General features: G+C 37.7%; 1 protein-coding gene across 1 annotated transcript in view; it reads right to left on the bottom strand.

Moving 5' to 3' along the window:
• LOC119893721 (copine-8-like) overlaps positions 1 to 17074 on the bottom strand; it is a 60752-nt gene that overhangs the window by 14766 nt on the left and 28912 nt on the right. Inside the window, exons 6-14 of the mRNA XM_038706051.1 lie at positions 12987 to 13063; positions 7508 to 7571; positions 6536 to 6639; positions 4779 to 4883; positions 4210 to 4251; positions 3289 to 3364; positions 2092 to 2148; positions 970 to 1031; positions 640 to 686 (exon numbers count right to left, since the gene is read on the bottom strand). Coding sequence (XP_038561979.1) covers positions 640 to 686; positions 970 to 1031; positions 2092 to 2148; positions 3289 to 3364; positions 4210 to 4251; positions 4779 to 4883; positions 6536 to 6639; positions 7508 to 7571; positions 12987 to 13063 — 634 coding nt within the window. The remainder of the gene's footprint in view (positions 1 to 639; positions 687 to 969; positions 1032 to 2091; positions 2149 to 3288; positions 3365 to 4209; positions 4252 to 4778; positions 4884 to 6535; positions 6640 to 7507; positions 7572 to 12986; positions 13064 to 17074) is intronic.

Below are 17074 nucleotides of genomic sequence, written 5' to 3'. Positions count from 1 at the left end.
GCATAATATCCCTATTATTTCAGCCATTCTCATAGATGGGAACTTGGGAAGCCTATTTGATGGCAGTAAAGAAAGCCACTCATTTCTCCTGTGACATAATGATGTCTACAAAATTGTATTTCATATATTAACTTACTGAATCATCTCTTACTAAAATGAGAACATTACTCATCAACGTGACAAAGTCTTCTGTGCAGAAGTGCTTGTTTTGTTTGTTTGCCGTTGAATTGTTGTCACTAATAAAAATGCAAAGCAGTTTACCTGTGGGGCTTCATAAACACTAACTATATGGTGACAACAATCTGAATTGGAAATTTAATTTTAAAAATGTGGGTGTAATGAGTTTTCATCTACAATGAGGCACAAACTGTACAAATTGTGGTTATTAAAGAACATCAAACTAAGCTCAGATGTTTAAAGTAAAAGATAATGTTCACATAATTGTTCTTTCAGCTACTTTTCCTTTTTGTCTCTATAGCTGAGTAAAAGGGGCTGACTTGTCGTAAGAATAAGTAAATTAAAATTGACTGATAAGGAGTAACTTAAGAGTTCACATCAAAAACAGATGTGAGTGTTAACCACCAAAGTTTTATCTGGTCAATACATTGAAGGGATTTTATTGATAAGAGCAATGCTTACCATTTGATGCTGTGAAATCAATTGCCACTGTGAAATTAATCTGAGTCCTACAAGAGAAAATAAATCACATAAGGAGTAAAGTGGAATCATCAATCATGCTAGATTATACCACAGCATGTTTCAAAAGCATGCAGCAGAGAGCAATTAAGCAGCGGGTTATCAGCATCTGTCTGTCTTAATATTGGAGCTAAGAGATAAACACCATGCAGTAATCCTCTCAGCTGAGTCTACACTACATCACAACTGCTAGTGACTCTGGATTTAACGATGACAGTGATGTTGGTGCTTAATCTCTGCAAAATCACACGCTGCCGTTTATTGTGAACTTACCCGCCTCGGATGTAGTCCAGGAAGGAGAGCTCAGTGTCCACCAGGCAGGACAGGAGGGTGACCTGCCAGTCAGAAAAGTGCAGAAATTTGCTCACTTTTACAGTGTGAGCAGAGTGTGTTAAACCTGATTCTTAGAGCGAACCAATGATCTTTAGTTTCTAATTTTGTCATTCTGTGATGGTAAAAACAGTGGTCAGGCTGGTTAGGTAGACTTCTTATGTCTGTCCAATATGCAGTTCTGTGTCTTCTTATTTCTCAATATTTCTCATTCTCAAGTTCATTCCAGCCAGCTCCTTTCACTGTTGAACCACAATTATACAGTATAACACAAACTCTTCAAACACATGCATGGCTATAAGGCTACATTTAAAACTAAGGATTCCTATTCAGTGAAAGCAGTAAAACCTGTTCAGAGCATGGCTGAATTGAACTGTCTGTGCCCAGAGGCAATAATAACATGCTGTTTGGAGCTTTGTTACCTCCAAGTTGGTTTTCTATATTTCATTTAGTTTGTGAGCACATTATAAACTAAAATAATGAAATTATATAGATTTTTTATACAAATGCAAAATAAGACCACACGATTACTTAGTAATGCAGCGCACAGTTGATTTTTTTCTACTACTTGCTTATTCTCTGTGGTTTTTGGGGCCCCTGGAGGTCGAGGGTTCCAGGGAAGTCACCAGATTTATGTATTGATAATTCAGCCTTATCATTAATTGAGAGAACGGTATGGATATATGTACGGTACCAAATCTGATTTAAAAAAATTTCAGTAAGATCTCCATAGGAAAATATGTTTGGCATGAAAGACAATGAGACATTGAAGTGTAAATAAAACAAAATAGCTAACATGATAGGTAACAAATTGTTTCAAAAGTGATGTGATTTATTGTATTAGTGTTTCCCTGACACCGTCTTCTACTTGTCTTTTTCACATCACTGTCACCTCCTGTTGGTATTGTACACATTGCCGAGGTGGAAAATGCATACATAAACACAAACAAATCACATCAACTCTGAATAGGAATTTGGAATTAAACAAAGGGCCTCTGGTGTAAGTGCAGCTGTGGTGTTACAATGGGAAAACATCAGTCAAAGCTGTAAAAACTGCTGACTCACCGTTCCTGAGTTTTGATACTTTTTCTTCTTCTTTCCTTTTTTCTTTGGATTTAGTACCTGTGGAGAAAACATGAGCTTCAATCCACTGTTGAGACTCAGTGAGCAGAGGGTGACAGAAAAGCAACCAGAGATCATGAGTTATGTGTTCTTGTTTCAATTAACTAAGACTCTATCCAGCAAAATTATAATAAAAAAAAAAAAAAAGTTTGATGAGACAGCACTCCTATTACCACATTACATTCAGTTTAAGCAGGGAAGAAGCTTTGTTTAATTTTTTTCACAAGCTGAAAAACATTGCTTCCAAAAGAAATAATTTCTCAGAAAATGCTCATGCCACTTTATTTGACAAAAGATTTTAGTGTCTAAATGGATAATTTAATTTTTTAGGTGTCCTGGTCACGGGGACATTCAGAGTTTTAGTTGACCTCACTCAACACAAGCTCAATTTAGGTGTTTTGCGCTTTGCCTAAACTTTAATTTACCAAAGCCAGATTTGATAGGTAATGTTATAAACACTTCATCAATGTTTGATACAGTCTGCAACTCAGATGTAAAGGTCAGCATTTTTCGTTCATTGTTTCTTCACTGTGCTACACTGTGGATGTTTTGTGTCTCGTGTTTCTGGATTATTGCTTTTGTTTCTCTCTGGATGTTTGGATATTTTCTGTCCGTTTGGATTAATGGACTACTCACCGTTTCATTTATGGACTACCTTGCTTTTGTTTCTGGAGAATCGACCCCATCTCACCGGTTTGTTTATTAAACCCCACTAAATATTCCTCCGTCTTGTTAGTGTCTGCACAGTTACGTTATTGAACATAACATGCTATTCCTGCCTCCACAGTAAGTGATTCAGGTTGTGCTGATAATGGGCCAGTTAGTGAAGGAACTCACAACGTCTTGTGAGGAACTGGTGCTAGCTTAATTTTAAACTCTTTTTCACCTCATGATCTGTGTCAAAAATTGTCCCACATCACAGATCTCCCATACACGGACCAATCTGAGTATTTGTGAGGGCATTTATGGAAAGTGTGATGATCCCCACCTCTTCAAAGGGCTGCCTGAGGGTTTGCTTTTAGGGTTATGATTTGAATTGGGGTCAGCTAAAGGACTAAATAGAAAGCGTGGGAGAGACTTTCACTACATTCATGACATGTATGTCTCTGTCAGTGTGTGTGTGTATGTGAAGAATATCACCTCATAGATGTGGAACTGTGACTGGCTTCTGGACATTTCTCTGTAGCTGGTGCTGAATTCGCCGATAAAATCGTGGCTGTAAAAACAAAAACACAGTCACATTTTAGCATTATATTGAGAAGCACAGTGGTGAAGCTAAGACACCATAATAAATAAATAGTAACAGTAAAAATTACTGCTCAAGAAGTACAGATTTGATTCATTTCTTTGTAGCGTATTCACGTTCTCTGTAAAATAGTCCTCAAAGTACAGGAGAAATCAGGAGCATCACTAACAAGCTCCTTGGTAACCGGAGGCGTGGGCGTAGCAACCAATTTCATAATTTCATGGAGATAATCAACACAGTGGGAACCAGGGTCAGAATTTTATGGGAGCTCAATGCCCTTGAAATGTCAAAAACTGCATGTGAAATTATCAATGAAGGGGGAAAGTGAGCCCCTGAAAGCTGGAAATTCACTTGCTTCACAAGATAAACACCATCTTTATTCCCCCACAGACTCTATGAAGTTATCTGTCAAGGGGCCATTCAAACCGCATTAATAGTTAATGTACGTTTAAAGCAGTAGGGAGTGTTGTCAAATGTAGGGCTCTGCAGTGGTATTTGTCTACAATATTTACTCTGTGGAAAAAAAGAGGGTGTATAAGGACAAACATTATAAAGTGTGATCCCTGACTATAATCCCAAACGCCCTTCCCTACTTTTGCACATATGCTCTTATATTTTCAGGGCAGTTTTTATTTTTAAGGAGCATACAATATCAGTGTCATCAGGCAAAAATGGTATCTTTATATCTTACAACAGCTTTTAGGATGAATAAAAAAAGAAATAATAGAGTCACCAAAATATATAGCTCATGCAATCCAGTGCAGACATTATGACTTTAGTTTAACAGTATAAAAGAAAGAGCATTGTTCCCTCACCCTCCATCTCTGTCCCAGTCATACACCTCCACCTTAATGCTCCTGTAGAAAACAGAGGAGGGACAAGGGGAGGAGAAGAAAATCCCATTAAAAAACCAATTAGCATCACTGATTTACAGTCTTTCTGCTTAAAATGCTGGCAACTGGTCCGTGAAAGACTGGGGTCCTAAGTGGACAAGCCTACGTAATGCAGAGAGGGGAGTTACAAAGCAGTTTTTTGAAGGTTGTCATAAACCTTGTGTAACCCAGGCCAATAAGAAACGATTTATAAAAAGATCAAAATAAAAATGAATTAGGAAGCACTCAGATAGTACATACCACCACCAAGACAGATCAGTCCTCTAAATCTGTATTATGATATATGTTCATTATATAGAATGACGAAATTGATCAAAGATTTCTGTTGATGCAGCATAAAATTTGCACAAGTTTAGCTTGCTACTGTACAGCATTGCATAGGCATAGTACAGTGGTACTCTTGTTGCAAGTTTACAGAGGAACTAATGACATTTTCAATAAGAAGAAGCAAGACTATTTTTAGCTTTTTACTGCTAGGTCTCCTACTGTACCTGTCGTAGTCTCCGTTACAGAGCGCCCTGACAGGAATTTTAAAAGCCTGCCACACCGGATCCAGAGTATTCTTCACCACTTCTGTTTTGTGGCAGATGGTATACCTGTGAGCAGAACAGAATAAACAACAACGGAATAAATTTAACTTAAAGTCCAACTGAAATAATATTTAGTCCCTTTTAGTACCTTTTTTGCAGCAACGTCATTTTTAAATGTATTGTTAAAAGCCCTTTAGTATCACTAGGAAGAAAAAAGGACTTTAGGGAATCTGAAAGGCTCCTCTTCCTCTCACCTGGATCTTGGTGACTTAGTGAATACTTTCAGGGCTTGTTGGTGAACTACTGAAGCTGGCCAGCCCAACCCGGACTAGCACTAGTTGAAAATTAGCAACTGCTAAAAACACTATGGTACACACATTGAATTGCTGTTTTCAGTTTATCTATGTTAGATGTATTGGTCCCTAATAAAAATAATAAAAATAAATAAATAAATAGTCAATTTTCTCTACATAGTTTATATCCTTGACATCTGTTCAATGAAAAGTTAATGAATAGAGAAAATGTTGCTCTTGCTAATGGTAAGTTAGCAAACTCATTATCTTTGCTTTGTCATTTACAGTTTATTCAAAAGACTTATGTGTACCATTGACTTTAGTCTTAGAAACTATTGCTCTTTTGTGGAACACTTCTCATTCTGACAGAGAAGGTTGAATAAAATGTCACAACACAGCTAAAAAGGTACAAACTTCATATATTTTGGACTCCCCGTGCCTACAAACACTGTCAAGATGGCTCACTTAATGATCAGTAACGCAAATTCACCAAAGTTCAACTGACTATGATAGAACGCTAACGTTACTGCTCTATGCAAAATTTGATTGGCTGTATCGAAATAACTCCATATAAATAGACCGATATTGGAAGAGTATTGCGTTTGTTCAAAAATAGACAGTGACCTCATGAAACCAAAAAATATAAAATACAAATGTCTCCCTTTTGGTTTCAGATCTTTTCTCAAAGAAGAACAAAAGACAAGCAATATACAGAGCAGATATAAGATATTTCAGCTGGACTTTATAGTCCAAAAAAATAAAACCCTGATTGCACCTCTTCTCTGTTGTTGTTGTTGTTGTTGTTGTTGTTGTTGTTGTTGTTGTTGTTGTTGTTATTAAGGGGGTGTAATCTTAAAAGTATTTCATAAAGCATGATCTTTAGATGATATAACAGCTTCCTGTTCTTCTCTACGCAGCACCTAGTGTGGCTCTTTGTAGTCACAGCGTGCTGCTTTTATAGCCTGCGGCTGAACATTTAGGCTGCATCAGTAAATACCCAGCTGAACAAAAAGAGAATGTGTGTCTTCACTAAGACACTGATATCAACTTAAAAGCATCTGCGGGGCAAAGAAACCTCGACCTCCACACACAGTTTTCACTTAACTCTATCTTATTTATCGCTTTGTCCCTTTATTTTCCTCTCATCAATTCTGTCCTATTCTCTCTGCTCATCTCTTCTTCTCCTGGTTTCTCCTGGTAACTGCTGGACGGCATTAGTCACATATACAACACCACGAGTTATGTAACATCGCATAGGAGGTTCAGACCTTATATCTTCTGTATGGGAGGTTTTTAGAGCATGAAAAAATCACATTTAGAGTCTAAGTACATTACAGGCATATTTACATGCTGTGTGTATGTGTCTTTGTGTGTAAACTGAGATAGCTGCTTTTGTTAATTCAGCAAACTGATATCACAACTTACGATCCGTCTTCATTGCTGCGGTAAAAGACGAGGAAAGGATCAGATTTTCCAAAGAAGTCCTTCTTATCCAGCTTGTTACCACAAAACTGCAGCATCACCAACTCCTGGCAAGGAGGGAAGTGACCAAAATATTGATGTCACACAGCCGCAGGCCTTACAAATGACACACAACTTGACTAACCGCTGTCAACAAGTAATATTACGTCAAAGGCATGATGAAGCGTGATACACCACTTCTCTGTGCCATGTCAGTGCAAATACAAATGTCAGTTTACACCTACATGTAGATACATTCTGTTTCTGACAGATACATTTTAGAAGTTAATTTGCTCTATTTGATTTCTGTATTATCTCGTAGGACTGGCACAATTTCAATAAATCATCACTGTTAATGACAAAGATAGAACACGTTGCATTTGAGTAGCTATTGATATTTTCACCCACTGAGTTCTTGAAGTAAACATTAAAACTTGATCTTCACCTGCCCCAAAACAGAGACTGGAAGATTAAATCAAGATTAACAGGCTTAATTTGAAAGTGTTTGTAAGTGTATCACAGTCTGGCTCATCACAAAATTCAAATGACGACAACAGTGTCAAAATGTCTGCTGTGTGTATCTTCAACTCGTTGAAAACTAGCACTATGGACAAAAGTGTTTTGGGTTTCTTTTTTTGCCTACAGAGCCAACAGAAAGAAAAACCAAACTGTGCAAAAGTTACTGCAATTTTTTGACATAACATGGTAAGATAAAACACAGTATCTATTCTGTGATGGTGCCTGATGCTGCTTGCAGCAGTAGAGTAGCGTTTTTAGAAAATATGCTTTTAGATAATACACTTGGTTCTATAATTGAAGACAAATTTCTGGTGTTATGGCAACGCCAGTGTCTAAGAAAAAATGTCTTTGGTGCATCCTTTAAGCAAAACAGTATCAGTGCTAAAATACACAGAACATAACCAAACAGACTCTTACCCTGCAGTTGCTCAGTTCTTCTGCTCGCACTATGATGGTGCCACATTTCTTCCCTGGGATCCCACTAGAAAAAAAACCCCAAAATATTCCCATTAGACTGAAGCAGCCATGAGCCTCAAGCAATGGGCTTGTGAGAGGTACAATAGGACAATGATTTGATACCAAAGAGTTACACGGAAAATGTGTCTGAGTGGTATAAGAGAGTAATGTTACAGAGCCCCTAAAGTCCAAAATGGAGATTTCCTCCTTGTGTGCACAAGTTAATTATCTTGTTTCTTTCATCTTATTTTTATTTCCTTCTAAAAACAACATACTTTGCTTTTCCTACAACAATTCACACTATGGCCCTGTTTGCATGAACTACTGTGTATCAGCAAACTGTCCCTTGATCTGATTGTACACAGTGCATACTAGCTTATTTTACTAGCTTACATTAATTCTACTGTACATACTTCATAATGGTTAGTTGTTTATTCTGCAGAAGTCATCATTCATTCAACTGTATACAGTATATCTATAAGCACATTACGACTACTTGAGCTTTCTGGTTAGATGATAAAGTGCAAATTGTTGAACTGATACGGAGTCTAATATCTTCTAATCTATAGTGATAAAGGACACGTGTTTTGTCTTTCTTTCCTCATTTAGTATTTATTCACCAAACAATAGTATTGTGGTTAAAATATTAGTTGCTCAAATGCTCAAACAGAAGCAATATACAATGTAAAATTATATCAAGTGAGACCCCTGCAGACCTGGAATTAAATTTCTCTTCTTCTCAGTCTCTCTAACATCCATTGCCTTAATTACCTAAATAAATATTAATTAATGCTGAATTAAATCCCTCTAAAAAAGAACATCAAAAACCACATTCAGTGACATTTCAGCTGCAATGTTTGTTTACATCCTGAGCTGGCGAAGCGTAACATCCAGCCAATAAAGCCAAGGGAGACTGACCACTAAAAATAGACCAAATGAATGCCACAGACCGCAGGCCTGATTCAGAACGAGGAAGAGGAGAGATAATCTAATTTGGCTAAGTACTGTCCAGTAATGGCACGGTGTACAATAACACATGTGGAGAAACTGATGGCAAATTAAAGCAAGGCTTTGATACCCCCATCACCTGAGACGCACCGCCGTCCTTTGATGCACAGGGAACCATTCAGTGGAATTAATTTACTGTACGAGCAGAGAAATTGCTCAGTAAGGGGGCAGATGGGAAAATGGCAGAGAAAGAGTGAACAAGAAAGCGATGGATAGAGGCAAAGAGAGGAAGAACAGAGTCACTAGAAAGATGGAGGAGTGAATGGGAGGCTGTTGGGTGAAGGGAGAGTGAGGCTGAAAGCATCAGTGCATGTTTTCCACTGAAATGGGTATTTAGGCTGAGATACTCTTTTGAGCTGCTAATCAATTATCTTATATATGTGTAGTAGAATAATAAAAAGACCTCCTCCAAGCCTGCACCATACTCAAAATTGTATTTAATAACATTTTTATAACAAATCTGCATCTGGATTTGTATTTGCAAGACAGACTTTTTAATCTCTTTACATGAATTTTTGTTTATTGTCTGGTTTTCTTTGTTTATGTTTGTTATTGAGTGTAATATGTACTATGTAAAGTTTCATATGTTAACATATGTATTTTATTGCTATCCATAGTTTTTACTGTCAGTGGGGTAGACATGCCAGGATCCGCCACTGTCCTATTTCCCAGCTTGGATCGACAGCACATCCCTGGCTACTGTACTTGATGACTTTCTCTGTCTGTAGGATGTGTCTGGTGAGCGCTACAGGCATCAATCGATGAACACAAATAATGCATTGAGTGTTACTCTATAGACAGCCTAGTGTCTTGTTTGTACATGACAATCTTGATTTACATCAAATAGAGACTTATATGGGGTCTAATGGCGGATCAAAACCTCCCCGGTTTGATTCTGTCCCAAAACCTTTGATGCACGTCATTCACCCTCTTTCTTCCCTCATTTCCTGTCACATCTCTATTGTACTCTTTCTAATAGGGGTATAAAATGCCCATAAAACATGGTTTAAAAATATCTACAATTAGAGCCAATGTACGGAGTAGGGAGGTGGAGCTCATTCCACCTTAAATGCAGGGGACACGTCCTGTCACTGACCTGCAATTTAGGTGGGTTATTTTTTCTTCTTTTAACCATACTGACAATATTTCCCTGAACTGAACAATACCTTAAAATGATGTGGAAATATTGCAGAAATATAAGAAAATGTTGCCCTGTAGAAGTTTCCTAGGGCAAGATACTGAAGCCCAAACTGTGTAAATGTGTAGTTTCTGTTTCTGATGAGCAGTTGGCACCTTAGCATCTGCCATCAGTATATGACTGTATGTGAATGGGTGAATCTGACATAGACTCGTTCAATCTTATCGTTCAGTCTGTCAATAGTGTTATAATGGATAACTCATGCATGATTTTCATTAAAATAAGTGCAATAGAGAATGCGAGAAAATAGCAAAACTGCCCTATCTCACAATGTTAAAAAAGCCATTGAAAAAGTCCTAAAAGGGCACTTGGATACGAATCCGCCAATAGCTAACTGGGTACTTCAATACTTTGGTTACTGTTGAAAATGATTTAACCCAAAAGCAGCAACATAACAAAGATAATGATGGAGTTCATTTATATCATATACAGAATGTGACATACAGTGAAAATGTTTTATGTGTTTGGAGCTTATTGTCATCTCAGTTGTCTTTGTTGCTCTTTTATTTTTGTGATCCGCTTCCCCTTGACTGAGTAGAGGTGTGATCCCTTTGACTTGTTTGTGTTTCACTTGGAGGCAGCAGAGCGAGTACTGAAACACAGACACACACAAACACACACACACACACACATGCATTCGTACAAACTTACAAACACAAACCTGTATTACAGAATAATAAAGAATATCTAAAAATATCCTCACGTAGCTAAAAAAAAAAAATGGTACAGTATGCATGGACACACACACACACCAGAACTGAGTAAATGACTGCAGGCAGAGGTTATTACATAACTCGGCGACAGCAACCCATTCTTACATCATAAATATCTTGCGTGTCATTATTCAGCAGGCCCATTCAGCTGCAACCGCTCATTGATTCTCACACACACATTCACACAACGATACACAAACACACACACTGACAAAGACAGACATGGGTGTAGGCGCCAGCACAATCACTTCTCTCTCTCACACACACACTTTTACACACAGTATCAGACAGAGACATACAGACAGTCATGGGACTAGGCGCCAGTACAGTCTCTCTCTCTCTCTCTCTCTCTCTCTCTCTCTCTCACACACACACACACACAATCTCACACACATATTGTGAGAGTGAGGTGAGGGTCAGACTACTGATGGCTCGTTGCCTCAGGAGGAAGACAAAAGCAAATTGTTCTTTTCAGTAAGCTCAAGAAGATGCTGCACGTCTGCTGTGTGTGTTGGAGGACAGTTACAGTGCAGCTGAGATAACATAAGATAACTCCAACTCAGTTTATAAGTGTAGTGTAACAAAGAACTGTACATTTTATGAACCTGGTCGAGGTCGAGCCACTGATGGTTTAAAGCAAAAAAATGTCTCCCCTCAGTTTGTATATTTGTTGTGAGGGGGCCAACAATATCTTTCACTGGTGTCGAATGAGTTTGCTGAGAATACTTTTCCTTAAATAAGGTTGTATTCTTTACAAAATGTTAAAGGAGCAGGAAAAAACACAGGAGAAGGAGATACTGTTAGAAACGCTATGACAGTGGCATGATCTGTGGTAAGACTGTGCAGGTTGGATATGTCTACAAAGTCTGAAGAGACAGCCAGTAAGATGCTTACCTTCACAGTAATTTGATGAACTGTGTGGTTGGGTTATCACTTTAGTATTTAATGTTAGTTGGTTCTGTATATGTGAATCTGATTATTCAAGGAGGAGCCTGGGTGTGGTGATAAAAACAAAAGAAGTGGTGAATGTTAATTATAATTCATTTTATTCGGGTTAACTAGCATGGGGCAATAATTAAAGACAAAATTAAAAATAGTTTTGTATAGGCTTTTACTTGCTGCATTTTATGGGCTTGAGAGGAACAGGGCCTGTTAAAAAGATTGCACACTATAATGTTACTGTATAAATAAGATTATGCGATATGTTGTGCAGTAAATTATATATATGCTGAGGCATAATGGATTTAAATGTATAGATGTGTATGTCCTAATGTTGCTTATGCACTTATGGGTGAAAAAAGTATATATTTTCACCTAATTGCTTAAGGCTAATGGTGATTAGCAAATAAATGATGATGAATTGCACTAGTGGAACTCAAGACAAAATTAACTGCTGAATCTGCCAAAATAAAAAAGGGGGGAAAGGAAAAAACATTTGAGTAGGTTCATCAATTTCTTTCAAGAGGGGAAACTGCACATATCTGATGAGATAACTTGACAATTATATTTGACTGATTGTATAGAATTTGTTTACTTTTTACATGATAGTTACATGTAATAGATACTTACATAGAATAAATATACATACTTGAGATCTGAGAGTATATATGTAATGGTATGTTAATCCACTAACATGTTTTCTTAATTGAGTTTCAGTACCTGTACCTGGTTTATAAACATATTTTTCTATAAAAATCCTTCCTGTTCAATATACTCTTAAAACAACTGTATAATCTGTATAGGAACTTTGCATAAACACAATACAGTACAAAATTAACTATTAACTATTCAAGTATTCTAGCTTTACTGTTGCTTCAGCTACGTAGGCAATCATGCTAACCATTCAGTTCTCCCTCTGTTCATGCCAAACAAACTGCTGTTTTTAGAAGATTGTGGAATTTTTTGGCAATATTACATAGAGAGTGACTGAAAAACATCTTTTTTGAACTTGTTATATGTTTAATCGCTATTTTTTATACTAATTGGAGAGCAAAAATTAGAAAGACATTTATTAATATGAAAATGTCCCTGATTATTTCTTAAGGCTTCAGTTGAGGCTTCAGTTCAGTTTAGGCTTCTTCAGAAAATGAGCTGGGAGCTCACCACTGACATCTTCCCTTTGGGTGAACTGTCCGTTTTCACTACACGCTGTTTACCATCGCAACATGTTTACAGTCTGTCATTAGTTATGCTGCTGTTTAACTATTCATCTCATTTGGCTGACGGAGACAGTGTACGCTTTCATCAACATCTTGGCTCATTTTCATCCCCTGCTTCGCTTCACTTCAAAGACAAACAGTGGCAAGTGAACTTAAAATAATGTGCTGATTTTCAATTCATGCCATTAAACAGAACAGAATCTAAAATCAAAACGCAAGTCCAAACAGCTTTTTGTGCCACCGGTGGTGGCTCTCTGATTGGAGTAATTCAATACAAGCCTTTTGCCTCTTTACTTTCAATTAGAAGAGCAGTGAGCAGGTTTGTTGGTGCATGTGTGTGCATGGTAACGTGTGCTACTTACATCAAAGGTTTTTCCAAGCGGCTTCCCAGGGAGCCGACTATCTCACCTAGCGTACAGAACGCCTGGCCAAGGAAGTCCTGTGTGAAAAATATACAAGTAAACCCATGAAACAGAAATAAAAAAAAGAGTTTGAAGAGCAGGGCTATAAGTTGCAGAGAGAAACATTCATCAAGATGTTCTGGATATTTTTGTATTTGGCATATAAAGTTCCAAAAGTTTTCCAAACGCACCATGCTTCACTCTGCTATAGCAAAAACAGTATAAAGTAAGTTTCCCTAGGTGGAGAAATTGTAAAATAACCTGACAATGTTTTTTAACTGAGCTCATTTTGAAATGTTTCTTCTATCCACTAATCAATAAGCAACCGAAGCAAAAATACATGCATTCTCTGTTTCCAGGTTGTCAAATGTGATGATTTGATTATTTTCTTTGTCGTATATGAAAAACAACTGAATAAAATGTCAACCAAATATTCTTGGGATTTTCGTCAGTCATCTTGGGCTCTGAGAAACTATAATGGGTATTTTTCACATTTTTCTTACATCTTATAAACAAAGTGATTTATCGATAGAGAATTTAATCAGCAGTTTAACATGTATTGAAAATAAACGTTCGTTGTAGCCTGCTTTTCATCACAATTTTTGAGTCAATCAAGGCACTGGCACTGAATGGCCTTTCTCTTTTCCATGTATCCTGTGTCCTTGTTGATCACTGTAGGGTGACCATAAGAGAGGATTCATTTTGGGGAGGAGGAGCCTTTGGCTAGCAAGAAGAGCAAAGTAGAGAGGAGAGAGAGGCGGGAAAAAAATATTCTGTTTACAACAGGCAAGGAATAATTGTTCACGCACTGATGCTGAGGCCTTCCCTACCAGATTGTGTATGCATGTGTGCGTAACTAAGTGTGCATGTACATGTACAGTATGTGCGTAAAAGTGCTTGACAGATGAGCCGTGTTGAGTCTGGCGGGCATAAAGCTGCTCCAAAGATCTTTGCCGTTGCAAAGCTAATTTCTCCCCCAGCCGAGGTCTTGAAACAAAAAGAGATGACAAAAAAGCTCTGGCCTTTCCATAAGAAGTTTGCCGCTAGCTAGCAGACCCAGCTCAGTGCTTGTTATGCCTCAGAAATCTAAGGCTAGAGGCCAAGGTGCTGCAGATTAACAGGCTCAGTGGTGGCAGGAAAAAAAAGGTTTGGAGGGTATCTCCAAATAAATATCACAGCTCAAGTCCTACTTTCCTTACTGAAGTAAAAAGGGAAGTTCCACTATTTGCTAACATGAGTCTGATTCTTATATTTTTGTCAATTATGACTGTTGGTTACAATGACAATTTGTGAATAATAAAAAGAGTAAGACTATAATATTATATAATAAATATAAAACCCTAAAAGTATTAAAATCTACAGAAAATTTCCACACGTGGAATTTATTATTCTGTAAAAAAAAACTGAAATCAAACAGAAATAACCACTTCACTTTGAGTCTGACCAAAAATTAAGAGAGAAAGTAGTCCTTTGGAAATCACTGTAGCTGTCAAACGTTGTCCTGCATTTCCCAAACAGGACCAATGTGTATGTTGACCAATACCAAAACTACCTTTGGCTTTTAACCTCATAAAATAAAGCAGTTAAAGCAAATAAAGCTACTACCTCTCATTACAGGATGCATAAAGTATATGTCTGTGTTGCGAATAGTTCCACCTAAGGGTGTTTTTAGTCCTCTAAACTTCTTTGTTTCATTTAAATAGGGAACTAAAACTACTCAGCATTTCACAACAAAAAAAAGAAAAAGATTAGAGAAAAGCCTAAAATAATTACATTTGTAGAGCATCATCTCACAACACTTCACAGATTTATCTTCAGATCCCTTGGAGGGGTCCTGAACCCAGTTGGGATTCACTGTCCACTGGTGCAGTCGGGCAATTCTGGCCCACAACTTTGATCAGTCTAATAAAGATGGAAATGTCACAAAAAAAGTGTTTCCAGCAATATATATTTAATAAGGGGAATAAATGTTTGCAGTAAAATCCTGACTGCTTTCAAATAGTCGTCGGGGAACACACAGCCAGTTAACTTAATTACTGCCTGCAAACAAAGAAGCTATTTCCCTGCTTGGATTCACTTGCTAATCATCGAGTTTAAAATACTGAATAAGGCTTTGAAATGAGATTACTGTTTTTAAAATGGATATTGGTGCACAACAGAGGCAAAATAAAGAATTGTGCACAGGGCTGTGACAAGCATCTGTCAGAATGAAAAAGCAACATCCAGAAAGAGGACACCCCTTAATTAGACTTAACTGTATGCACATCTTCCCCTGCAGCCATATCTGCTCTGCACAAGGTATGCAAACCATATGGCACAGGAAAAACATCAGCTGTGACAGAAGGAAGGAGGCTTCCTCAAACCCCGGCACTGAAGCTGCCAAGAGAGATACTGTACTTGCGCCCCCCCCCACACACACACACTTTTTCTGTTACTTTAAGCCACGTGACTGGGGATGGGCTTTGCTTAGACAATGGAGCCATCACTGCGTGCCAGATCTCCAATCCCACACATCCACAGCGACGACAGGATGCATCCAAGCGTCCTCAGCCTTCATGCTGAGAGTGAGTCGCTACACTCACATTGCTCAGCGCTCTCAGTAGAAGCCCGGGGGCACGCTGGGGTTGGGGAAAACGAACTCCGCCTGCAGTTGGCAATGAATATGAGGCTGGGTAATAGGAAGGGGGCTGGGGGTGGAGATGGAGCCTTGGTTATAGACAGAACTGGAGCAGGGTGCTGCTGGAGCTTCTGTTTGAGCTTAAAGTGAAGGATGAGGCTGTAGGGCAGCTAAATCTGAAGTTACAGGTTTTAACAAGATGGAGGTAGAGCTTGACCAAGAAAGGCAGGCTGAATTGTGTTTGGGAGAAACTTTAAGCTGCAATCCATCATTAGCAGTGGCAAGAGGGTATGGAGGATGTTTGCAAAACGGCACTCGTCTGTTTGGTTCTGCTGAAAGTAGCACAAGCAAAACCAAACAGACGTCTGATAAGGAATGCCAAAGCTGATATAATCTCATCTTTTTAATAATGCTGTAAGCTGACAGTAATATTTTAGACTTAGACAAAGCCTGTCAAATTTATTTTCATGGAATATATAATTTTCAACACAGCGCAAGATGTGTATTTGTAATCCTCTATACAAGCCAACAGAAAAAACTGTATCATTAAAGTAATTTATTAGGAAAACGTTCCAAACATCTGCAAACCAGCAAACCAAGTTGTCTCCTAGAAATTACATTTATATAGTATTAATTTGCAAAAGCAAATAGGCTTTTTAGGAAACATAAAGCAAAAATTGGATGGTTTTTATCAACATAATGATGAAAAAATATATAATTCATGTTTTTTTCAGAGCAATTTGTTCATGTTTGGGAAAGATGGTGGTCTTAGTTAAATATTGAAAAAAAAAGTGACGCAAAGCTCGAGATAAAACAAGTTTACTTGCATAACATTTCCAAACCTTAACCAATGTGCATTTATTGCCTAAACCAAACCACACTTGGGACTTAAGGTGTCAAAGTCCTGCACTTTGTAAGTCCACCATCCACCCTGACCACCTCCCTGTTTAAAAAACATTGCACCTCTGTCACTGGAAAAAAACTGTTGTCCCATTTTGTGGAATGCACTCCCCAGTTCGTTATGCGCCTTAAACTGTGTTGTTTCTTTTAAAAAGCAGCTAAAAACAGGCGTTTGCTAAACATTAAGCTTGGTTTTAAAGTTGTCTGTCATATGTCAATGTGTTTCTGGTGTTTAGCTAGAACTGTATTTTGTTGTTTTATTGTGAAGCACCTTGTGATTTTATCTGTGAAAAGTACTGTATAAATAAATTTTACTTACTTACTTACTTACTTATTTGTCAGTGAACGTGATTCAGGCAGAAATAACGCTACCCACTAAAACGTAACTGACAAAACAAATTAGTAGAAAATATATTTAATTTCTGGGAGACATGGTTGGCTTTTGATTGTGAGTATTTACTTCTTTTCTCTGTTTTTTTTTTTCATTATAAATTAAAACTTGTTAAATCAGACATTTATCTATACAGATGAT

Source organism: Micropterus salmoides, unplaced genomic scaffold (assembly GCF_014851395.1).
Source record: "Micropterus salmoides isolate LMB-PRFRI ecotype aquatic unplaced genomic scaffold, ASM1485139v1 Ms_hic_scaffold_8, whole genome shotgun sequence".
NCBI lineage: Eukaryota > Metazoa > Chordata > Actinopteri > Centrarchiformes > Centrarchidae > Micropterus > Micropterus salmoides.
This window is presented reverse-complemented; position numbering and strand designations above follow the sequence as displayed.